Here is a 24132-nt window from a genome sequence, read left to right as displayed (position 1 = left end):
GTTTGACAGTTCCTGTAATTTACATCAAATTTAGCAAATCCAGAATATGTGTCGTTGAAAGTTTATTAAAATGAATTTTAGCGACGATCCACTCGCTGACTTACTCAGCGATAATAGCTTAGACAACGACAGCTTTTTCGAGACTCCCGGTACAAAGAAGTTGCCCAAGACAAACAAGCCCAAAGGTAAGCTCGAAGACCTTTTTGGCATAAAAGAGGAAACTGAGGCCGACGTGCAGACTCCACAGCCAAGCACCAAGCCAATGGCAGCGAGTACACCGCGCATTGTCAAACAGAAGCCTTCACTATCCATGGACGATGCTGATGATGATGATCTGGGATTTGATCCCAAACGTCCCAAAAGTGGTGGCGCTGCCAGAAAAAGTCTCCTGGACGATTTGCTGGGTGCTGCTGACACTAAACGTAATATATTTGATGACATTGTGAACGGTAATGAGGCTACCAAGAGGCCATCTACAGCCAAGCCCTCCATGTCCCGCCAATCCACTGACACTACAACGGATAATTCACAGGCTCGTCCTAAGACATCAGCAGGCGCGGGTAGACGAAGTTCAGCCAATTTTAATGCGGATCCTTTGGGTCTCTTTGGAAAAGACAAAGACACAAATGCCACGGTGTCCGGCATGTCCACGCCCGTGTCAAAGAAGCGCAGCACAGCCGACTGGCTTGGATTAGGTCTTGCTGCAGAGACAGGTCCAGCACCAGCTGCAGCTGAGTTAGAGCTAGAACGTCCTGCCACGCCACATAGTCCGCAGCCAGTTAAGGAGCAGCCGCAATCAGCTACCCCAAAGGCACCAAGTGAGCGTATGCCGGACGCGAATTACGTCGCAGAGCCGTCTGCGGATACCACAGCTCAGAAAATACTCATGCTCAACACTTTGCAAATGGAGAGCAGCCACAATTACAGTGCCCTACAACAACAGGAGGCGCAGTTAGTGATTGCTGCTCAAATGAAAAGCCAGGAGCGTGCCTTGGTGGATATGCAGCGCAAGCAGGACCTACAGGATCAAAAGTTTCAGACTCTATTGCAGCAACAGCTGCAGCGACAGCAACAGATGGAGGAACACATAAAAATGCAACAGGAACGCATAAATATGCATTTGCAACTCATGATGAGTCAGCCAGCAAGGGGCAAAGACGAATGTGGTTCAACAGAGCTACTGATTGTGGATACTATAGCTCCCAAGCCCCAGCAGGCAGAGCCTGTGAAGGATGGATTGCAGGAGCATCTGTTGGAGCTTCAGTTAGATGTGAAGCGCAACCTGCTAGAGAAACAGCGCCTGGAGGAGCTTGTAGCGAACATGAAAGTTAATTACGAGCAGGAAATTGAGATGATCGAGAGCTCTTATAAGTAAGTAGCGGGGGCTTAATTGCGATATTATACTCACATACTTTTTTGTTTCAGAAAGCAGCTAAAAGTGTTAGAGCAGCACTTAGCTGCAGTGGAGGACCGCTTGAAGTTAGAGAATACAGATATGAAGGCACACTACACAGATAAGTTGGAGCAACTAAAAACTGACTACGAGTTGAAAATTTCCAGCTTGAAACAAGATCACGAAGATGATCTTCGTCTGTTGCGCAGCTCACATGAGTCAGACTTGGATCGTCTGCGGCAGACCAAGATGTTGGAGCAGGCGACTATGCAGGATCATGGCAGCTATTTGGAAACATTGCGCCTTGCCTCAAGCGACTTGCAACAATTGCGTGAAGGTATGAATAGCACCAAGGAACGTGAGCAGCAGCTGGTAGCACGCGAACGACGCTTGGAGGATGCAGAGCGTCGCTTGCTAATAGATGAGCAGGGTGCAGATGACGAGAAGCGACGCCTAATGGAACTGGTGAGCACGCTAGAGCTACAGTTGAGTCGCTTGTCTAAAGACTCGGCCGAAGAAAACTGGCAGTTGCGTCAACGCATGTCCAGCATTGAAGCAGAGAAGAAGGCCTTCGAGCAGGAGAAACAGTATCACCGTGCTAACATGGAACGCGATGAGAAACGCATTGAAGAACTCAAGAATTTGCAACTGGCCGATACAGAGCGTCTAATGCTCGAAGTGCAACAAGAACGCTCACGTCTACTGGTGGATCAGCAGAAATTAGAAATGCAGCGTAAGCTGCACACACAGGGGGACTATGATAAGGAACGCTTAGAGCTGGAGGCACAGATGCAAGTGGCGCGTGAGGCTATTCAACGAGCGGACGAGGAACGAGAGCGCTGTCACAAGCAGCAACGAGAGCTGGAGAAACGCAAACGCGCTCTCACGGACAAAGAGAACGCGCTCCATGTGAAGGAGGACGAGTTGGCGCAGTCCCTTAGTACCTATCGTGTTGGTATCAGTCGTTCTCAGATGGCGGAGCAGAAAGCACGCGAAGCTGAGCAGCTGCTACAGGCTAAGCTGCAGCTTCTAGGAAAGCGTGCAAACGAACTGGCCGAAAAGGAGGCCCAGCTGTCACAGGAGCGCATGTTGCTTGCCCAAGATCGCATTGCTATGCACAAGTATAAAAAGAAGATTGGCCAAAGTAGGTGCGCCCTCTGTAAAATGGGCGCCGAGAATGCCGAATTTTTGCAACGCATGACTGGGCAAGTCCAAGACGCAAGTAATGTAGTGACTCAACATCAAGCCTCTTCCCAGCCAGTGAATGAAACTGACCGTCAGCCTATATTGCCGGGCAGTGACATTGTGGATCGCCTGCTGGACGAGAACATCGAAGCTTCCTATCGCAGAATGTACAACTTAACTTCGAGCAATGACCTGGACTATTGGCCAACAGCTGGACTTGATGACGACTCTAAAAAATTGGCTCTAGATAATGGCAACGCTTTAGAAATTGAAGACTTAGTTTTGTCTCAATTTAGTATTAAATGATCCAACAAGTACAATAAACTTATGGAACTTTAAATTGCGTACATTGTTCACCCAACTTGCCTTTTTTAAATTAACGGACAGCTTGGTGAAAAGGTATAAAAAGTGCCGATATTATCGATATCTTACTATTTACATGTGCAAATTTAACCACACTGAAAATTATCGATAGTGGAAGTCATTTTTTAAACATCGATCTTATTACACCATTAGGTGTTGTTTACCAATTGCTGTAAATAAAATGTCGTAATTAATAATAATAAACCGTGTTTCGTCAATGTATTTTGTTTTTGTACAAGTATTACGTTGAGTTCTTTTGTGTAATATATGTGTTTATGTTGAATGTGTATGCAATTTATAAACAAAGCAAAGGCAAACTGCAAGCAGCTGTGAGGAAGAAGAAGCGAAATCAAATGAAAACTGTAATATATTTAACATATGCAATCTGAGTACGGCGGGGTCGTAATCAAAGGCACCATTGGGCAATTAAGAAAGAAAGACGCCGATCAAATCAGGTAAGCAAGCTTGAAGCGAAAGTGAGCCCTAATTTCTGCAAATGTATTTGTATGTGTGCTGCCAGCGTTTTATATACTAAGCTTACAAGCATACGTGTGTATCTTTTATGCATATTGATGTACATATACGCATATACATACATATATACACATTTGGAAGCGTAAGCCGAGGAGAAAAAAATATTTATATTATGTAAAAGCAGCGTTTCAAAATATTTGCATTGCTGTGCTTCTTTTGTGCCACACACGCATAAATGTTAAAAACATACATATGCGGTATGTATGCTAGTATGCTAATTTAAATACACACACACACACACACACATATATGTACATATAGAGTGTGTGCTTGTCTATATACTATGACTTATTGATTTGACTTAACCTTTGCTACCTTTCATTTTCATTTCGTTCGCATTGCCGGTTTATGTTTTCTTATCTATTCTGTGCTCGCACCACACACGTATACTTGCTTGTATGCTAAACAGCTGTTCCTCTCGATTGCGAATCGTGAGAAAGTTGTTTTTTTTTTCAGCAGCTTGGAATGCTAGCAACAAGTATGTTTATTAGAAGGCATACGAAAGCTTTGGCAGAGTGTGATAAGAGACAACTCAAAGTGTTCCAAGGCTGTCAAGCTTGAAAACTGTGTCGTCAATGTGTTAATCTTTCATGTAAGGGTGCATTAGCTGCGTTAACAAATGCTTAGAATAATGCAATAAAATGTTGATTAACTGTAAACTAAAATGCGTTTAATATAATCACTCGAAAATGTTTTTAACACTTTGCTGCATTGAACTTGTTGCTCGTGGTGCTGACTCGCAATCGGTTAACAAAGCGTAATCACTTTTATCATACATTGTGTTATCGCCACGGCATAGATAAGCGGCAAAAAGCACAAAATACAACAACAACTTCAATTGACAATAAACAAAAAACAAAATTTTCAAATAACTTAATGCTTTTGTGTGCGCTTTGACTGTTTGCAGTTGGCTCTGGTCGACGATTGTGAGTGGAGAGCGTAAAACAGACAGAGGAAAATGTCGAACCAAGCACCCATCGACTACGACAGGCAGTTCCAGGATGATTTAGCCAAGGCGACGGCGTTGAGCTTGGAGCAGCAAGCGCTCGATGACTACAGGCGAAATAAGAAATATGGCACCAACTATCAAGATTACGCTTACAGCTCCAATCAGCGTCGTTACTCGGACGTCCATCAGTCCGCTGCTGCACCACTGCACCATGTGGAGCGCTCCCGAACGCCCCCAGCGCAGACAGGCAATGGCAACAAGGAGAGCGATTTAATTTGCTTCGCCAGTCCCACTAGCAAGGAGCCACCACCACCAGAAAGCAGCAGCCCCTTTGAGCGACTCATAGAGGACTTGCATCGCATGCAGACAAGTAATCCACAATCAGCGCTGGTTCCAGTAGGACCTGTTGCTGCAGCAACCCCTTTGCCCTTGCATTACGCACCGCCCCCCTATGGAACGATGCCAGCTGCTGCCGGCATGCAGCTAGTGCCTTATCAGGCGATACCACAGCAGCCACAGCAGCGTCCACTGAATCCGGAAGAGCTGCAGCGGCTTTACAGCATGCCCAATCAGTTGGCCCTACAGCCCGTTGCTCCAGTGCGTCCAGCAGGTTTTGTTTACTATCCCCCATACGCTACACCCGTCGTGCCCGGCTCGGCGGCTTATATGCCACCTCAGTATCCCGCGCATAGCTTTGGCTACGGCTTCACTGCGGCCAGCAACGGCGGCAGCACTCACGTCGATTTTGCCAGGCCACACAGCAGTCCCGCTGCCAGTAGTCAGGCCAATGTACATTCCGGTGCAACCACACCAGCTCCAAGCGTGGCAGGCTTCACTGTGCCACGTCGTCACACGCCGCCCGTAGGTAGCTGCCCCTCAGTTGGACCAGCTGTGGTTACCCAGCGCACTGGCAATGATTTAATTGATCTAAATCAGGACGATTAGTATGCATAACATTAAAATTAAATGAAAGCAAATAATACAATGACTTTTTCTCTTGCAGCTCCCGTGTGAGCGTTCTGGAGGCATTTGATCCGTTGCTCAACGAGAATACCGGTAAGCTTAGCGGCAACTACAGAGCATTCTAAGTCGGTTTTAGTTAGAGAGTCTGTCTGCTTTGCAAACTATTTAAAGCCATCATTATTTGTGAATTAGTTAATTGCACTAAATGTAGATTGACTTTATATGGAAGACATTTGCCAATGTAGGGTATCTTTGAGTCTTATTTAAACTGAATACTTTCTGTTTCTCTATATTGCAGTGTCGCAAAAGTAAAACATTTTTAAAACTACTTTAACTATCAACACTACAATAACAACTACTACCAAACCAACAATTTCTACACAAAACAGGCGACACTTAAAATTAAGAATTACGTCACCAGCACCCCAGGCTAAAGGCAAAAAGTGGGCGCAGGTTTTTTTGTGGTGTGGTTAACAAATATACACAAACATATATACATACACATACATATATAAATAACATCACCTAGTTGTATCAAAGTAAAACTTACGAATTTGTGCAACTTATTGTCCAAACGTCCCAAGATCCTTAAAGCGTGCCTTCCACATCCGCACTGATCACTTTATCCATAAATCATAAATCTTTTATAAACATGAAACTAAAGTATTTGCTTGTTTGAAAATAACAACAACAAGAGAAGAATGCAAATCGATTTTGAAAATTGTTTTATTTGCTTTGAGTATTATTTTGAAAATTGAGAAAAACTAATTGTGATTCGCTGCTATATACACCACATATAAATTACATATAAATATATACACATACATATGTTAAATCGAAACCTGTATAACAATTGAGACCAATAATAAATTATGTCTATATTCAACCAATTGTACATGTTCTGTTGTTTTATTAAACATTCAACGCTTAACGCTATGGTATTCGAGTCCTTACAACAAATTGCAATTAAAAATATTTTAATATGTGAGTAGCATATTGGCAGCATTTAATATTTAACATATGTATGTGTGTGTGTGCGTGCAGATTTAAAAAGAATTTCGAAAACATAATTCAATTTTGTATACTAAATTAAACTAAGCCTCAAGCACTAATTCCATCATTTAGTTTTCTCTCCAGTCAGTGTGGTTAATCCATAAATAAATCTATGTTTATTGTTTATTGTGGCACTGAGAATCGCCGAGGAAGGTCGTGACAACAGCTGCTGCTGCGTGGGCGGTCGACCACTGATGGCTGTGCCAATTGGTCCCATTAGCAGACGGGGTGCTGAGGTGCGATGGGGCGACGATAGACAAAACGGATTTGTTAGCATATTCTTGCGAAATGAGCTCTCTCACTCTCTGTCGCTCTTTGTGGGAGACATTGTGTGTGTTTTTGTTTTGGGAACGAGGGAGGCGACGATTTTATTTTTGGCTCATCTGCTGCTCTGCTCGGCCGCGCTCGAGCGTTCTCTCTCGATGGCATTTGCATAACGGCGTGCGATAATAATCGTTGTACGATTGATCGAAGTAAGCACGCTGATTAACGATGCATTCGCTACTTGTTGTTGCAGGCAATGATGGCGCCTCGGACTGCACCTCGTACTACGCGGAGTACGATCCGTTTGACTTTCTCTACAGCGGCGACAACGGCACCCAGTACTCGGATCCGATGTATGAGGCAGTCAACAGGTGGGACAAGAACAATGTCAATGCCAACAGCGGCAACGTCAGCGTCAGCTCTATTGGCTGGCGCCAGGACTATTTCACCCAACAGGCAGCACAGAAATCCTGCCCCACTCCACCAGCAACAGCAGCAGAAGCAGCTGAAACAGCCGTCAGCATCTCAAACTTGGGCTCGGTATCGCCTCCGCCGCCGCTGCCGCCGCGCAATCAACAGTCGTGTGAGTTAGCTGCCCAGTCCACGTCCAGATCGCAGCCGCCAGCGCCTTTTACAGACAGCTATACCAACAGCATTCCGGCGAGCGTCACGCTGGATCGACGGAAAACCTGCACACGCCTCTACGAATTGATCAGCGAGCAGCGCACGGATGACGCTGAGCTGCTTGAGTTTTATCATATGGTGCGCCAGCTGCGCTCAAGTTATCAACATGAGGACAGCGCCACCAATGTGGGTCACGTGGTGGCCGCCGAGTTCAACTACCACTATCTGATGGACACCAGCATCAAGGTGATTGTGCATCCGGCCGTAAACACTTTGCAGCAGCATGCGCTCTCCAGCTCCTTGGCCGGTGAGCAGTTCAAGGGCTACGGTACACCCGTTACCTTCACTTGTGACAGTAAGTAGCGAATTGAGTAATTACCTTGGAATTACTTTTAATACGCCTGCTTGCTTTTAGTTGACTCTGTGGTGGCGCAGGTGGTGGCTCAGGCGTTGGCCTCGCTGGAAGGTCAGGTGCGTGGCACTGTTACGGACTATGTAGTGAAACCCATTGGTCTGCTGGAGTGGCTGGCGCCCACCTCGAAGCTGAGCCAGCTGGAGTGTGTGCACAACAGCTTCCAGCTGGAGAAGGATGTGCATCTGGGCCTGTGCCTGCGCAGCGTGGCCAATATGCAAGCCATTGCACGCACTGTCCAAGATGATGAGCACGATGCCGCTCTGCTGCCCGAGCAGCTGCTGCCCAATGAAGTGGTGCCCATTGTGACCTACGACAATATGATGATACTCATCGAAACACTCGAGATGGAGATCGACAAGCTTGAGTCCGCTGCAGATGGTGTGCCCACGGGCCGCAGCGTCGTCAGCTGCTCCGGCGTAGTGCAGGCAGTTAAAGCCATTTGCGCGCTGCTGGGCTCCATTGATACGCTGGAGATAGCGCGCTGCATTGCCGAGCTGAAGCGCATCTGCGAGGAAGCACAGACCAAATATGCGCCGCTAGCGGGTGCCAACAATCCGGAGATAGTTAGCGACTACGGCGAGTATGCGCAGGTGACGCTGCGTCCACGCTCCATGCTCGAGCAGATCAAGCTCAAGTGCAATCATCTGCGCGACGCAGTCCAGGAGCTCATCGAGCTCTACGCCAATGTATTCCGTGTGGCGTTTTCGGTTAAGAACACAGAGTACGCTACAAGTGAGTATGTCTAAATATAAATGCATAACAAGTAGAGTCAATCAAGCTATACAAATTGTCCGTCCAATTGATTTAAAGAATCCTCTCCAAGGACTAAGCATTTTAGTAAATGAGCATTGCCTGCGCTTCTTACTTCGCTTAACGAGGGTTTACTCTTGCCTTAGTCATATAAATTTCACCATGTGGCTTATCAGCTACTTTTAAAAACATTAAACAATAAATTAGCTATAATCGAATATTGATTAATTAACTTTTTTACGACTTGGAGCATTAGGCTATTTTAGTATAATATTGTGGTTTTTTATAATATAGTTTGTTGACTTAAGTGGCTCTATAATTAAAATACATAAATATAAATATATTCGATTTAATCAGAGAATAAGCAAACGAGCAAAATCTATTCATCTATTGCAATTGATAAACAATTGTTTTAATTAAATTCTATTTTTTAGCACCCATTCCCATCTCGTGCGTGTCCAAGCCGTTTGTGGTGAGCATCAACTGTCTGCATAGGCCACCACCACATTGGAAGTATGAGGACTACTCGCTCTGCGTGCAGCTCGTTTACGGCACGCGTCTGCTGTCTACACCGAATGTGCTCAGCTGCTCCAACGATACAAGCGGTGGACTCTTTGCACGCCTTAACTTCAGTGCCTGGCTAACCTTTGATCAGCATCCCATTTGCACGTTGCCACGTGAGGCGCGCATTACGTTTGTGCTCTACGGCAAGCAGGCGGCCAGTGAGAACGAGCCGAATGTGGATACGAATGGAGAGCGACGACAGGTGACCACCGAGCTGGGCTGGTGCTCGATACAGCTTTTCGACTTTAAGCGCAGCATGATTTGTGGTCCTTATTTATTGTCCGTATGGCCACCAACAACAGATAAGATGCTGGGACCGGCGCCGGCGCGTGGTTGTCATCCACATCCTGACTTCTGCCCAGTACTGAGCATCGAAGTGCCGCCCTACGGTGGCCGCATCGAGTTTCCAGAGCATCAGGAGGCGCCAAAGCCAGCTCCCTTGTAAGTATTCGCAGCTTTCTTGTGAAGCTTAGCCTCACTTTGCTTGCTTTACAGCTACGATTTTGCCTCGCTGGACGCCAATCTGCAGGAGGAACTACTGGATACAGCCGAGCTGGGCTATTCGGGTGCCTCGGAGCGTCGCGAAGTGTTCTGGGAGAAGCGTCTCTATCTGCAGCACTATCCCAATGCGCTGCCGAAGGTGTTGCATGCCGCCCACAGCTGGGACTATGCCAATCTTATTGATCTGCACTCGCTGCTGCACTCATGGGCGCCACTGTCGCCGCTCCAAGCGCTGGAGCTGCTGCTGCCACGCTACCCGGATGCCAAAGTGCGTGAGAAAGCTGTCGAATGGATATCACAGATGCCCAACGATCATCTGGTGGACTTTTTGCCGCAGCTAGTGCAATCTTTAAAGCACGATACCTATGAAGCATCCGCATTGGCGCGTTTTTTGCTCTCCAAGTGCTTGGAGTCGCCACGCTTTGCGCATCACATGTACTGGCTGCTGGTGCACAGTTTGCCCGACGATCCGCTCAACTCCATTGGCGCCGCGCTGGTGGATCAGGAGTGCGACGAGTCGCAGGTCACTCAAGCACGCTACTACAGACGCAACAAGATGATGCTGCGTGCCCTCATGGCCATCTGTGGCGAGAAGATGCTGAAGCGCTTCATGTACCAGCATCGCATGTGTCAGGTGAGGCATCAATGCATATAAAGGCAATTAAACTGAACTAAACTCTTTGCAGAACTTGACCAAGATAGCCGAGTCGGTTAAGGAAGCCAAGGAGTCTATGCGCCAGAAGAGTTTGGCTGCGGGCATGGATCAAGTGCATCAGGATCTGTTGGATGAGCCCACTTGCTTGCCGCTAGGCCCAGAGCTGGAAGTAACTGGCGTCAATGTGCGCAATTGCAGCTACTTCAACTCCAACACGCTGCCACTGAAGATTACATTCGTTGGACCCGATGCCGAGCCACTGCCGGCCATCTTCAAGGTGAGCTCAAGCTCAATGCTCACTTCACAGCTGGTTCATTGTTGTTTCATCCACAGTGCGGCGACGACTTGCAGCAGGATATGCTGACCATACAACTTATACGTATTATGAATAAAATGTGGCTGGCAGAGCGTCTGGATCTTAAGATGGTTACCTTTAACTGCGTGCCCACTGGCTACAAGAGCGGCATGATTGAGCTCGTCAACGAGGCGGAAACTCTGCGCAAAATTCAAGTCGAGTGTGGCTTGACTGGCTCCTTCAAGGATCGTCCCATTGCAGAATGGCTCGGCAAGCAGAATCCCAGTCCGCTGGAGTATCAGAGCGCTGTACGCAACTTTACGCTCTCCTGTGCAGGGTATAGCGTGGCCACCTATGTGCTGGGCATCTGCGATCGCCACAATGACAACATTATGCTGAAGACCTCGGGTCATCTATTCCACATTGACTTTGGCAAATTTCTGGGCGATGCACAAATGTTTGGCAACTTCAAGAGGTGAGCGTTTGTCACTTGAGCGTTGGCTTCACTTTATATATTAATTGTCCTTGCTTGCAGAGATCGCACGCCGTTTGTGCTTACCTCTGACATGGCTTATGTTATTAATGGCGGGGACAAGCCCTCCACGGACTTTCACTACTTTGTGGATCTTTGCTGTCGCGCCTTCAACATTGTGCGCAAGAACGCGGATCTTCTGCTGCATACGCTGGCCCACATGGCCACGGCTGGCATGCCGGGCGTCAACTCCAACGCTGTCACTTACGTGCGTCGCGCTCTTTTGCCCTCGCAATCCAATCCTGAGGCAGCGGCCACATTCGCCAAGATGATACAGTCCTCGCTCAAAAGCTGGTTCACACAATTCAATTTCTTTTTGCACAATCTGGCCCAAATGCGTTTCAACAACGACGAGGGCACGGGTGAACTGCTCTCGTTTGTGCCTCGCAAGTACACGTGAGTAAACAGAGCACGATCTGTGTATACGCAATATTTACAACGCTTCTATGTGCCCACAGCATGCAGCAGGATGGCCGCTTGAAGATCGTCAAGGTGGTGCGATTCCAGAAGCACTACAGCATGGAGAAGTATTACATGTATATACTGCAGGTCACACGTCATGGCCAGCCGGATCCTACGCATTTGTTCAGATCGTATCGCGAGTTTACTGAGTTCCATCAAAAACTATGCATCCACTTTCCCCTCGTCAAATTGAACAGGTGAGTTTCAAATGTTTTAATAATTGAAGGGATTTTAAAAATGTGGATTATGGATTATTAATGGTTGGATTATCATAACTCAGGTTGAGTCGGGCAGTCTGAATATTTTCCTAGCAGTGACCCAGAGATTTGTAATGAAATACTTAAAACACAAAGCTTTTCTACTAATCAGTGATCACTTGCCTAACAAAATTGCCACAGCTGGGAAGCTCTGAATGAAATCCAATTTTATTAGCACATTTAGGGTTTGGCAGACTTAATCAAACTTCCTATAAACCTTTTCGATCCATATAGTAAAAGAGATGTCTACAAGAACAGCTCTTTAGCCCTCATCGCCAGCACCATTGAAAACACCTCGAATATAAGTTTGATTGATTTATTTTACTTTTTATTGCGTTTATACATAGTTTTTCTTTATTTACAAATGATAGCGTATATATTTGGTCGTACAGTTAAACATAATCAACATTATATGGCAAATATCTACTTTACACTTTTTACATACATACATATATATATATATTTATTCTGGTAATGCACATACACATACATATATAGAAGATTTAGGATGTACATGTAGAATACTGTCTCTACTATATGCTAAGGAATTGAAGCGCTATAGTCGCCAGAGCTAGGCCTCCGTGTCTTTGTGGATAAGTGTGGGATGCTCCAGTTGTAGAATTGAAGGCAGTGCGTCTGTCATGGTGCGATGCTGGCGTATGGCGCGTCCAAATGTTTCCTCATCGCTGTCTTCTTGCGAGATCTGCGTGGCAAACAGTCGGGGCATTGCTAAGTCGAGGTTCCTGGGTGACTGCGGGCTAAGCTCGCTGGCTGACTCAAAATCCTCCTCCTCGGACTCATTCGAGCTTGGCACCTCCGCCGACTGATAGTAGCGCAAGTTCTCCACATCGAAGCGCACTTTCAAAGTGCGTCCTGCGCGCTTCGCAGGCTGTGGTGCTGCCACGACTAGCGTCTCCACTTCCGCTTCTGCCTCAGAGCTTGCACTGGAGCTGCCCAGCTCCTCGGGCGTGTAGCAAGTCAAAGGTGGCGCATTGCCGCGCACATTGAGTGTGGTTGGTTTTGTTATACGCGGCGTAGGCTGTGGAGGACGTCGAGCGGGCAATGGCGAGTTCGTAGGCTCCAGCTCTTCGTAGAGTTGCTCAAAGGTGCGCACTTGCTCTGCTGGTGGCGTGACTTCGCTTACGCGCAGCTCTTCGAGCAGATCTTCAATGCTGCTTACAAATCTTGCGCTGTTGGCAGGATCCTGACTGACTACATCCGCATACTTGGGCAAGTTACGTTTTCCCTGGAAGCTGTCGAGCTGCATAAGTGACTCATAGTCCGGCAGTTGCGGTCGTTCAGCGGAATACGGCGGAGGCTCTGGCTCTGTAGCAATTGTTACGTCTTGTGGTTCTATGAGTTCCAGTTGCTGGAACAATGATTGTTGTTGCACCACATGCTCCAACTGCAGATTAGCTTCGCTTAGTGTAGTTTCCACAGAGCTTAGCTGCTCTGCTTGCGGATGAGCCAGCCAGTTGGGCTCCGGCAGTTCTACAACCGTGTGCAGATCCTCAAAGTTCTCCCAGTCATCGTCAATGCTTTTGCCAAAGCCTGGTGGACTGCCAGGCAGCGGCACGTCCGAAAAGTCTGTCTGTATATCCAGTATGTCAGCCTCGTTCATCTCGTAGGAGGAGCGCGTGCGTCGAAACTCCGGTTGTGTCTCATGCTGCGTTAGCTCCAAATCAGCAAACAGTTGATGCCCTATAGGTGAATCTACGCGTTCGATGGTGTCAGGTGTGCCGGCTATAATCTCAACCACAAATGCCGAGTCCGTGTGCTCCAGGGGCAAGGGCTGCTCAATGGGCGTGACTGGTGTGACTGGCGTCGCTTGATGCACTACAGCAGCCACTGAAATGGCTGCGCCAGCATGCTCATCATCTGGTGTTAGTATCTCTGGCACATCGTCCACCTGCTCGTACTTGAGATAGTTGCCAACGTTGCTCTTCGGCGCCTTCAGCTGCTCAACAGCTGGCTGGGCGCTCACCAGCTCGTACTTCTCAGCAAAATGATCAAAGTTGGGCATGTCCAGCTTTGAGTTTGGTTCAGTTTCGGCCACTGGTGCAGGCAAAGTCTGCACTGGTGGTACTGGAGGCTGGCGCGTGGGTGGCTCTCCATAGTAATCGAAGTTAGCGCTGTGCACCTTGTGACGAGAGCGTCGCATGGACTGCGGCTGCGCTCGAAACGCCACAGAGCTGCTGCTCTCCAAAGGCGGCAGTTCGGCTAGTCGCAGATTCGGCACACTGCCCGTTAAATATTTGTTGCCTGCAAGCAGTTCGCTCATAGATTTTGTAATCCATTTGTAATACGTGACTTACCTGCACTTGGTGCACTTTCAAATTCCTCCAAATTTCGCTGACGAAATACGCCTTGAACTGCATGATCGGTGCCATTTACCTGCAAATGCATTTGTTTAAATTAAATTCGAGTATCAGGCATTCTAACTAACAGCTGACTGAGCAGCAACAACAACAGCAACAATAATTGCATTATCTGTCTTAAGAACAACAACAAAGTATGGCAGGCAACTTGCACATGCGTCACGAAAGCAGAACACTCACCTAGCACCTGCACACTTGTTGATATAAACACGTGTGCATGTGTGTGTGTGTGCTTAAAAGAGCGTGATAGCTGAGAGAGTGCTGGAGATGAGCGAGCTCTGGTTTTGTTTTGAAGCTTATCTTGATTATTTAATTAGCTAATTAATTATTCATTTATATGTTGAGTTAAGTATTCAACAAAGAGCAATTCAAGCATCAAGATTAGTTAATTTTTTCTAATCAGCAGCGTAAAACTTGTTCAAGTTTGAATTAATTGCGAGACCTGCTCACGCGACCATCTCTAATATCTTGCGAGTTGGCTTAGCACTGAGCGACGACAAAAAAAATCACACACACATACACAGAGAGCATGTGCATGTGCCTCTGCTAATATTACAGTTGTCGCGTTGTTGTATTTGTATTCGCTGCGTGTGTGTATTTGTTTTTGCCTTATCAGACAAGAGAAACAGTCACTGCTGCTTATATCGATATCACAGATATTATTAACCTTTATTATTTGGCTGGCCGCGCAGTTCACTTTGCATAATACACACCTGAGACTCGTAGGCGGCATAACGTGGCGGCATCGCTGCCTGCTGCTGCGCCGAGCGTCTGTTGGAGGACTGATTGCCACGATCGAAGGTGAGACGTCGTCGGAAGCCCCAGAATTTGATGCCAAGCAGTGCAAAGACCAGACCCATCAGCATCAGCAATGAGGCAAACACCGGGCCCAAGGCAGCTAGCTGACCTAAAGCAGAAAGGATGAGTCGACAGTTGGGAATGTGTTTTGGGCAGTGTTTCCAACTTACCTTGGCCCACTTGCTTGAGTTGAGCCATGGCTTAAAATCACTTTTTGCTTAGCATTTCGCAGTTGTACACCAGCAAATTTTTTATGGATGTGTTATTTTTTTGTTTTTTGGCTGGTGCGTTTTGTTGGTGTCTTTGCTTCAGCACCACGTCGTCGTTAATCGATCGCCCGCCGCTGTAGACTCCCCACAACTGGCCGTTAAGAGCGCTTACTGTGCACAATGCCGCTCGCTTGTTAACTGATTGACGTCGACGTCTCTCAACTCTGTCGTCGTCGTTGTCGTTGTCGTTGTCGTTGTAGCTGTCGTTGTTACCGCTTATCGGTGTCTATAGCACGACGCCGCTCCCAGCAGCGTTTACTCAATGAGCGAGCGCGCGCTCTCTTCTTTCACCCACTTCTCTCTGTTTGGCTCACCCATTTGGCATTGAAACGGCAATTCGATGATTTATCATTCGCATTAGAGTTGTAACCTCAGGACAGCTGATAAACAAACGGAATGTGCACAAATGAATTCGTCAGCAAGTGTATCAAAATGAAATTTGTAATTCATTATTTGCAGTCTGCCAGCGGGTGTGCATGTGGGCAGATCCAATATTAAATCTGTGGCCGAGAAGCGTCTACCTTTGATACAACGTTTTCTCAAGTCGCTGTTCGATGCCGCTGAGGAGATCGCGCACTCTGACTTGGTTTACACCTTCTTCCATCCGCTGCTGCGTGATCAACAGGAGGCCAAGCTGGAGATGCCCAAGATAAAAGGTAAGCAGCTTGCCAAAGTCTTCAGCTATTGATTTGTTTATTTGCTTGTAGAGATAAAACGGCAGCCGTCGCGAGAGAATCCCAATGACATTGGCCAGATACGCTTATCGCTGCAATATCAACGCGGCGTGCTAACTGTGATGGTAATTATAACAAACTTTCATCTATGTCAAGCAGCTTTATTAATGTGGAGCATTTAACTTATTGCAGATACACCACGCCAAAGGGCTGCCCATGCTGCAGGGCGGTCAGGAGCCAAACACATATGTTAAGTGCTACCTAAAGCCGGATCCAACCAAAGTTACCAAACGCAAGACCAAAGTTGTACGCAAGACCTGTGTGCCCAGCTTCATGGAAACAGTAAGCAACCAATATATAGCTTGGCACTGATACCCACTCACATTCCTTTCTTGTTTGTTTACAGTTGGAGTACCGCATACCGTTGGATATTGTGCAGCAGCGCAGGCTGCAGGTTACTGTCTGGTCACATGATACGCTGCAGGAGAACGAACTGCTCGGCGGCTTTGAACTGGATCTCTCCAAGTATGACCTGCGGCAGGAGCTGTGCGATTGGTATCGCTTGGGCTCGGTGCCTAGGAATTGAACTGTATGTTCAGTATGAAGTATATGACAATCCGATGTGGGTCCAGCGCAATACTTGCATACTCTAAAAAATACCTACTTATATGTATATGTCAAGTGCCTGTCTTTTCAACGCAATAATACTTACATACTCAAAGTGATTGTACATTCCATACAAATTTATATTAATTATATTATTTACACTATTATATTTTACTTACAAATCTAATTTAATTGACATTTGCTAGCAGTGTATCCATTTGTACATAAACATACTATTGCACATATTTTACCTAGACAAGGCAGTTTATTGCACAAATTTTTATCAGATGAAATTACATACGTATAGAACAGTAAACAAAAGCAAATTCTTATGCATTCAGGGTGAACCTTAAAGTTTCTCGACTAAAGCAAAGCGCCCAAAGGGCGCTTTTAGCAAAATTATTCACATGCAGTATTATAGTCTGTTAAATTGAATTCGAAATTATGTCGCATCATAATCAAAATCAAATAAACTCATGTCTGTGCTTAGATCAAAGCACAATAAGTAAATCCGCGGATAAACAATTACTAAGCACACATATCAAGCGCACATTAAATCCAATTTAAAATGCACTCTTCGTCTCTTTTGTCATAAAGAGAGCATGAAAGAGTTGAGATTCCTATAACTAAAATTCCTACTGCCAAAATGCAGTTTGTGTCCGACAAACTTAACAGACAGTTCGTAATAGTTGCAATCCAAAGAATTATGATATATATTACCTAAATACATACCATGTAATAACTTGACTTGTGCTGTATTCACTGGGTCACGCCTCAACATAAACAACTATAAGCTGTTGCATACGAATTGAAAATGAAAAACTAAAAGTTTTTATTTTTATACACCATGTGACTTATTGACGAACTCTGAAAATGTAGGGACAGACTAACTTTAAATCAAATATTTTTATATATTTTTCTAATCAGAACAATAATTCGCTAATTACAAACAATTTGTATCAAATAAATATAATAAAATTAACTGAAACCATATTTTGATTTAACATTTTGAACGTAGTGTGCCACTACATTTGCATATATTGTATTATAAACAAAACTTTAACTGCAAAGTATTTGTTTTTGGAAGAAATTGGAAATTTCCAGTTACTGATCGAAAGAGTTAACTATGAGCGAGTCGAAAGTGGAGAAAGGCGAACTGATCACTCAGGTGAAGCAGCAAATCGCAGTGGCCAACGCGCAGGAGATGCTCTCCAAGATGACAGAGAAGTGTTTCAAGAAATGCATCAACAAGCCAGGACGGAGTTTGGATGGCACCGAGCAACGGTGCATTACACAGTGCATGGATCGTTTTATGGACACCTGGAATCTAGTCTCACGCGCCTACGGCAATCGTCTTCAACGCGAACAGACCAAGGCAATGCAGAATTTAGATGCCATCAACTAATTTAATTTGATCTGGAAAATTAAGTTGCAATACAAATTGTCTTTATCTGTTCCCCCCTTTAGCAAAAGATTTGATTTTAATCGTAGAGAATATGAGCTGTTTATCAGTGCAGCGCACAGATAAGCGCTGATAAGCATTTAGTGTGGCTCAATCTGGTTCATATTGGCGAACTTAATTTATAAGTTCCGTACGCTTAGTAGATGATTTTAATTTTGGATATTTGCATAGATTACTTTGCAAATAATTTTAATTTCTATATGCAAATCTACATGCATTTATATTTTTAATCCATTTTCTAATCCAATTGCTCTTGGCAATTATTGCAGCGAATTTACGCTACATGCTTAACAAATGCATTGTGCAATAGCTGCAGTGCCCCTCCTCCTCCATTTTCCCTCCCACTGAGCCGTTGCAGGGGAGGTGAGGATGGAATATGCGCTGGCTAAAAAGCTTATTAATGACAAATATTGCGATCGCTATCGTGTTTGGAATGGTCTCGTTAGCTAACGGATGAATCCAATTGCCTTTCGCATTGGTCAAGACGCCTAATACAGCGTTGTGCATTTAGTTTCGAGACCACTTCAATCCATTGCACCATTTAGTGTACTATGCAAATTTCGCAACTTCCAAAGCAATTGCTATTTGTTCGCTGTTATGCAAAATACTTGATATATATCAAAATACTTGATATAGTTATACTTAAGATAAATAAGTATAACTATATCAAGTATTTTGTATGTGTGTAATATATAAATAAGTATAGCTATATCAAGTATTTTGTATGTGTGTATGTAAACAATAAAATTGCATAACAGCGAACAAATATGAAACACACCTTTGAGGCTTGTGTGATTTTCTTTTAAGCGTAACAATCTATTTAGTTAAGTTAGTCGCTTAAAGATATTTCATATATAAGATTTTTTTATATATCAGCTATATTTGACCACATTGTTTGTTGAAAAAGCTTTACATTTCAAACCGTTTTATGAACTATCAATTTAATCATTGCAAGCTTTGCGTATATCAATGCATGATCGAATATGGCTTGATTTAAATTTAAACGGTCGTATTAAAGTGAATTATTTTTATAATGAATCAGCATTTGCCGGCACTGCTATCTGGTATGTTGCTATCGGTGCTACATGGGCTTTGAGCGTTATTTAGCAAGTGCAAATGACCTGTTAAGTTGCCAAAAATTAGTGCAAAAATTAAAAAAATGAAAAATAAAAATCAAAAATAATAAAAAATGTAAAAGATAAAATGAGAATTGGTGGCTGAACTTATTGGCTCGAATACCAGAGGTAACAAAATCCAACAATGAATTTTTCCTCAACTAGGTACATTCGAAGCCACACAAGTTACGATAAGAACACGAACTAAAAGGCCTACATATACCGAAGGTGGGTGCTTTCCCAAGCAAAAGCTCTCTACCACACTAATAATAGTATCAAACACCATAGAGCGCGCCCGTTTTGAGTAATCATTGCAAGAATATGATAAGTAGAGCCACCGAAACCTTATCTCATCAACTAATCGGTCCGAACCAAAACGTACCACCCACCTCAAATGTGTGGGGGGCGCGGGAGAGCTTGCACTGAGCAGGTGACATGGTAAATCTGTTTTGTTTTAGGCACACGCACTTAAGCAACCGCAGAGCAGAAATCCAAGGTAATTACACTATCATAGCCAACGTCAGAGGCACACAGACGACAACTTGTGATAAGTTCAAGTTGTCCAGGTTCTTAGCTGGCAGAGAAATTATCTGAAACATTCGAAAGATACTTATGTGAACATCATTGTTATATAATAAAAAAACATATGTTCTACATGTTTTCTATACTCTTATTTGTTAGGTAGCTTGCAATGTAATTTATTTAAAATAAAAACCTTGTCGCCTAACTATATACAAACGCTTGTCAAACTGCATACATGTGTTTTTCATATACAACGTACTGCTCATGTAATGTAAATTAAGAAAGCCTTTCAGTAAATTGTTTTGGTTAGCATTATGGGTAGGGTATATAAGCAACTATTGGTTTGTAGCATGGCGTATTTTACCGGATGACATTTTGAAATGATATTGGGTGAGTTGTAGCTGACGATTCTCATTATATAAGTGCTAACACTTTGTTTTTTAGTGAACTTCCTGTGGATTGGTCTCATGACCATTCCGCAGGCATTCGCCTGGGATGTATGCTCCGGACAGGATTTTGGATATAAGGCTGTTGATCCAGATAATCCACATGCATACTTCGTCTGCCTAGGCATACTTGGTAAATATCGAAGCATCTGCACCGAGGGATACTATTTCAATGTACAAAGCCAAAACTGTGCACTGGATAAGCACCCAAGCACCGATCTCGCTAAATCTTTCAGCGGTACTAAAAACGTATTAAATATTACACAAAATATATCATTGGACCGCCCCATTATATTCAATTTCTTTGGATTTCTATGGAATAGGTCACCACCTACGCCACCGCTTAATAATTCAACCTTCAACAACCTAAAAGATAGCAACCCAAAAGATGATTCAACTACACGAATTTTATTAGCCTCCACTGAAAATTTAAACTCGGATATATCATCAAATTCAGCAATAACTCAAACAACTGGCCCTGACAGTTCTTCACCCACATCAGAGGAATCTGAATCAACAGAAAACTGGAGCTCGAGTTCTAAAATATCAACATCCTCGTCAGAGGTAACAGGATCGATATGGGAAAGTTCTACAGAAAGCTTAATTTCAAGTTCTGAAAGTTCATCACCTGCATCACAAGAAACTGATTCTACAGCAAGCTGGAGCTCGACTTCTGAAATATCAGCATCGTCGTCAGAAGTAAATGAAGTTACTTGGGATAGTTCTACGGAAAGCTCAAGTTCAAGCTCGGAAAGTTATTCATCTACATCTGACCCAACAGAATCCACGGATTCTTCTTCGGAAAGTTCCACATCATCATCAGATGAAAGTGAATCAACAGAAAGCTGGAGCTCGAGTTCTGAAATCTCATCATCCTCATCAGATATAAGAGAATTGTTGTGGGATAGTTCCACAGAAAGCTCAAGTTCAAGCTCGGAAAGTTATTCATCTACATCTGACCTAACAGATTCCACGGATTCCTCCAGTGCAAGCTCGGAAAGTTCCACATCAGAGGAAACTGAATCAACAGAAAGCTGGAGCTCGAGTTCTGAAATATCATCATCCTCGTCAGAGGTAACAGAAGCTACTTGGGATAGCTCTACGGAAACTTCAATTTCAAGCTCGGAAAGCTATTCAGATTCCACGGATTCCTCTAGTGCAAGCTCGGAAAGTTCCACATCAGAGGAAACTGAATCAACAGAAAGCTGGAGCTCGAGTTCTGAAATATCATCGTCAGAGGTAACAGAAGCTACTTGGGATAGTTCTACGGAAAGTTCAAGTTCAAGCTCGGAAAGCTATTCAGATTCCACGGATTCCTCAAGTGCAATCTCGGAAAGCTCCACATCAGAAGAAACTGAATCAACAGAAAGCTGGAGTTCGAGTTCTGAAATATCATCATCCTCGTCAGAGCTAATAGAAGATACTTCAAGTTCGGATAGCTATTCATCAACATCTGACCCAACAGATTCCACGGATTCCTCCAGCGTAAGCACGGAAAGTTCCACATCAGAGGAAACTGAATCAACTGAAAGCTCGAGTTCTGAAATATTATCATCCTCGTCAGAGGTAACAGAAGCTTCTTGGGATAGTTCTACGGAAAGCTCAAGCTCAAGCTCGGAAAGTTATTCAGAAACATCTGACCCAACAGATTCCACGGATTCCTCCAGCGTAAGCACGGAAAGTTCCACATCAGAGGAAACTGAATCATCAGAAAGCTCGAGTTCTGAAATATCATCATCCTCGTCAGATGTAACAGAATCAATATGGGATAGTTCCACAGTAAGTTCAATTTCAGACAGCCCATCTATTAAGCCAATGCATCTTCAAAATCGTCTTGATAAAAATAAGCTCATTGGTAATTCTGCAAACTCAATTTTAACATCAGCCTTAGCCTTCGTTATGCCGCCAAAACTCAATGCTGGGCTCAATCCTTCTGTGCAAACATATATTATGCCTGTAAAGTCCTATTGTAACTTTTTGACCAATGGCGCGTACTTAAGAGACCCAAGCTCATGTGGTAAATTTTATGTTTGTGCAAATGGACGAGCAATTTCAAGGTCTTGTCCAAAATCGTTGTACTTTGACATAAAAAATAAGGTTTGCAATTTGCCCCATCTTGTAGATTGTAGTTCAAAGGAAAGCCTGACTCTGATGGATGATATAGGTGCAGTTGGAAAATTAAATGATGATGCTTTAAGTACTGAGGCATTAATAAGTTCAACTGATTTTTCAACAACTGCTACAGTTGCTATATCTGCTACATCTTCAAGTGAGTCGTTGAATGAATCTATTGAACATCGGCTTACTGAGACGGTAGATGAAATATCAGCGCAGCCAAGTACCAACTCTGAAGACCACTCAATAGCATCAGAAGTAATTAAAGCCTTAAAATGGTTGGGCATTGCGTATTCTATTCCAACCAAAACTAAGCCCACACAAATATCCAATTTTACCAATGGCAAAAACGAATTGAAAAATGTTAAACCACTTGCCAAAGAACTCATTGAGCTATCTGAGCACTCAGCTTGCAGCTCGTTACCAAATGGCGCTTATGTGAGGGATGCCAAGTCTTGCAGCAAGTTTTATGTATGTGCCAATGGCCGGTCTATAGCCAGACAGTGTCCAACAAATCTGTATTTTGATATCAAGAAAAAGGTATGCAATTTTCCTAGGCTTGTAGACTGCCAAGAAGATGACGTTGAAACCAATAGTGCATTAACTGATGACTTGAATGCAAGTGTAGGCAAGAATTTGAATACCGCAAGTAACATGCCAAAGCCAATTAAGTTGGATGATTCTGTGAATATAAAATCACTGCACAACAGCTCTAACAAAAACAACAATGCAGCTAGTGTAAGCTCTAATGTGTCTGCTTCAACTTTATCACCATCTTTTGACAAATCCATCAAGTCAGTTAACATCAATCTAGATATTGAACAGAAATCCAGCTCAAACATTAAAATATCATCAACGGCAATAGAGGGAAGTAACGAATGCAGTCAATTACCAAATGGAGCTATCTTCAGGGATTCACAAAATTGTGGAAAGTTCTACATATGCTCAAATGGAATTCCTGTGCCTAAACTATGTCCGGGTCGTCTTTATTTTGATCAAAAGAAGAGGGTGTGCAATTTCCCAAGTTTGGTAGACTGCTCAAATGATAAGACTTTAACCTACACATCGAAAACAGCTTCCTCTGCATCTGTAAGCGTGGCCCCAGTTAATAAGGACCTAACACCGGACTGTAGCTTGTGGGGAAATGGTGCATATATTAGAGATGCAAGCTCATGCGGCAAATTCTATGTATGTGTCAATGGTCGTGCTATTCCTCGACAGTGCCCAAATGGTCTTTACATCGATATAAGAAAGAAGTTCTGTAATTTTCCCAGTCAGGTTGATTGCTCGCTGAACGTAGAGTCTAGGCAGCTTGGCGGAATTTCCGTCTCAATAATAACTGACTGCAGCCGCATGGATAATGGCAGCAAGTTGCGGGACTCTAAACGATGTAACAAGTTCTATGTTTGCATGGAAGGTAAACCTGTTACTCATTATTGTGAGCCCGGTAAATGGTTCGACATAGGTCGACAAGTCTGTGACCAAAAGCGCTTTGTCAACTGCAACAATTAAGAGCGGAAAATTAATTATACAGTTTTAATCCGATATTGGTTATATACAAATTAAAATTTAACATGGTGTAGGGTTATATGAACTTATTTATTAGTGGCGTATATTTAATCAAAAATAAGCGATAATTTTGTTTACGATGTTTGATATACACAGGGCTTAAATTCTATATACTAGATACATACAATTATCTGCCAAACTATTTTCCTATATTTCTACATTTGCTAATAAAAGCGAATGATTTAAAAAAATGTTGTGACAATGACTGTTTCTTTTCATTTAACTTATTTATGCCTAAGTGTCAAATTACACATGCCGAGTGATAAAAGAATGTGATGAAAGCTCATTAACAGCTCTTCATTTCCAACCCCATTGCGGAAATGCCCTCCCGTAGCTGGTAAACATATACATACATACGCCTGGATGTATGTGTGTACTTTATTTAACATTAACATTTCTTTTTTATAAATACTTTAATG

General features: G+C 43.9%; 5 protein-coding genes across 8 annotated transcripts; 4 read left to right on the top strand and 1 right to left on the bottom strand.

Moving 5' to 3' along the window:
• The first annotated feature begins 14 nt into the window (after nt 1-14).
• LOC108599830 (fas-binding factor 1) lies at nt 15-2906 on the top strand. Its single transcript, XM_017986939.1, has 2 exons — nt 15-1371; nt 1426-2906. Exons 1-2 carry the CDS (start codon nt 71-73, stop codon nt 2882-2884), a joined length of 2760 nt encoding a protein of 919 aa, XP_017842428.1. The 5' UTR covers nt 15-70; the 3' UTR covers nt 2885-2906.
• A 404-nt stretch (nt 2907-3310) lies between these two features.
• Nucleotides 3311-17388, top strand: LOC108599829 (phosphatidylinositol 4-phosphate 3-kinase C2 domain-containing subunit beta). Of its 3 annotated transcripts, none has more exons than XM_017986936.1 (15): nt 3311-3396; nt 4383-5368; nt 5428-5480; nt 6958-7683; nt 7744-8475; nt 8928-9498; nt 9553-10192; nt 10245-10490; nt 10547-10983; nt 11044-11436; nt 11499-11699; nt 15664-15860; nt 15912-16003; nt 16071-16220; nt 16285-17388. In XM_017986936.1, the coding sequence occupies exons 2-15, from the start codon at nt 4434-4436 to the stop codon at nt 16462-16464; spliced, it is 5553 nt and encodes a 1850-aa protein (XP_017842425.1). In that variant the 5' UTR covers nt 3311-3396; nt 4383-4433; the 3' UTR covers nt 16465-17388. The 3 variants fall into 3 exon arrangements, with proteins under 3 accessions (XP_017842425.1, XP_017842427.1, XP_017842426.1); XM_017986938.1 differs by lacking the exon at nt 3311-3396 and adding an exon at nt 4006-4067; XM_017986937.1 differs by lacking the exon at nt 3311-3396 and having other exon boundaries at nt 4314-5368.
• Nucleotides 12077-15473, bottom strand: LOC108599831. The gene is made up of 4 exons (XM_017986940.1): nt 15106-15473; nt 14851-15044; nt 14075-14153; nt 12077-14021 (listed from the first exon to the last, which is right to left on the bottom strand). The coding sequence occupies exons 1-4, from the start codon at nt 15131-15133 to the stop codon at nt 12331-12333; spliced, it is 1992 nt and encodes a 663-aa protein (XP_017842429.1). The 5' UTR covers nt 15134-15473; the 3' UTR covers nt 12077-12330.
• Nucleotides 17389-17519: 131 nt separating the features above from the next.
• LOC108599341 (mitochondrial import inner membrane translocase subunit Tim13) lies at nt 17520-17947 on the top strand. The gene has a single exon (XM_017986144.1). The coding sequence runs from the start codon at nt 17611-17613 to the stop codon at nt 17887-17889; it is 279 nt and encodes a 92-aa protein (XP_017841633.1). The 5' UTR covers nt 17520-17610; the 3' UTR covers nt 17890-17947.
• A 2010-nt stretch (nt 17948-19957) lies between these two features.
• On the top strand, nt 19958-23873 carry LOC108600865 (probable GPI-anchored adhesin-like protein PGA55). Of its 2 annotated transcripts, XM_017988671.2 has the most exons (3): nt 19958-19973; nt 20028-21043; nt 21215-23873. In XM_017988671.2, the coding sequence occupies exons 1-3, from the start codon at nt 19964-19966 to the stop codon at nt 23654-23656; spliced, it is 3468 nt and encodes a 1155-aa protein (XP_017844160.2). In that variant the 5' UTR covers nt 19958-19963; the 3' UTR covers nt 23657-23873. The 2 variants fall into 2 exon arrangements, with proteins under 2 accessions (XP_017844160.2, XP_017844159.2); XM_017988670.2 differs by having other exon boundaries at nt 20028-23873.
• The last annotated feature ends 259 nt before the right edge of the window (nt 23874-24132 follow it).

This window comes from Drosophila busckii, chromosome 3L (assembly GCF_011750605.1).
Source record: "Drosophila busckii strain San Diego stock center, stock number 13000-0081.31 chromosome 3L, ASM1175060v1, whole genome shotgun sequence".
Lineage (NCBI taxonomy): Eukaryota > Metazoa > Arthropoda > Insecta > Diptera > Drosophilidae > Drosophila > Drosophila busckii.
Note: the sequence above shows the minus strand (reverse complement) of the source record. Positions and strands in the feature narration are given on the sequence as shown.

Bases quoted from the DNA above. Each gene is read 5' to 3' on its own strand.
- LOC108599830 (XM_017986939.1), top strand. From the start codon at position 71: ATGAATTTTAGCGACGATCCACTCGCTGACTTACTCAGCGATAATAGC. The intron at 1,372-1,425 runs GTAAGTAGCGGG...TTTTTGTTTCAG, and splicing joins ATGATCGAGAGCTCTTATAA to AAAGCAGCTAAAAGTGTTAG.
- LOC108599831 (XM_017986940.1), bottom strand. From the start codon at position 15,133: ATGGCTCAACTCAAGCAAGTGGGCCAAG. The intron at 15,045-15,105 runs GTAAGTTGGAAA...TTTCTGCTTTAG, and splicing joins ACTCAAGCAAGTGGGCCAAG to GTCAGCTAGCTGCCTTGGGC. The intron at 14,022-14,074 runs GTAAGTCACGTA...AACTGCTTGCAG, and splicing joins TGAAAGTGCACCAAGTGCAG to GCAACAAATATTTAACGGGC.
- LOC108599341 (XM_017986144.1), top strand. From the start codon at position 17,611: ATGAGCGAGTCGAAAGTGGAGAAAGGCGAACTGATCACTCAGGTGAAG.
- LOC108599829 (XM_017986936.1), top strand. From the start codon at position 4,434: ATGTCGAACCAAGCACCCATCGACTACGACAGGCAGTTCCAGGATGAT. The intron at 5,369-5,427 runs GTATGCATAACA...TTTCTCTTGCAG, and splicing joins GATCTAAATCAGGACGATTA to CTCCCGTGTGAGCGTTCTGG. The intron at 15,861-15,911 runs GTAAGCAGCTTG...ATTTGCTTGTAG, and splicing joins GGAGATGCCCAAGATAAAAG to AGATAAAACGGCAGCCGTCG.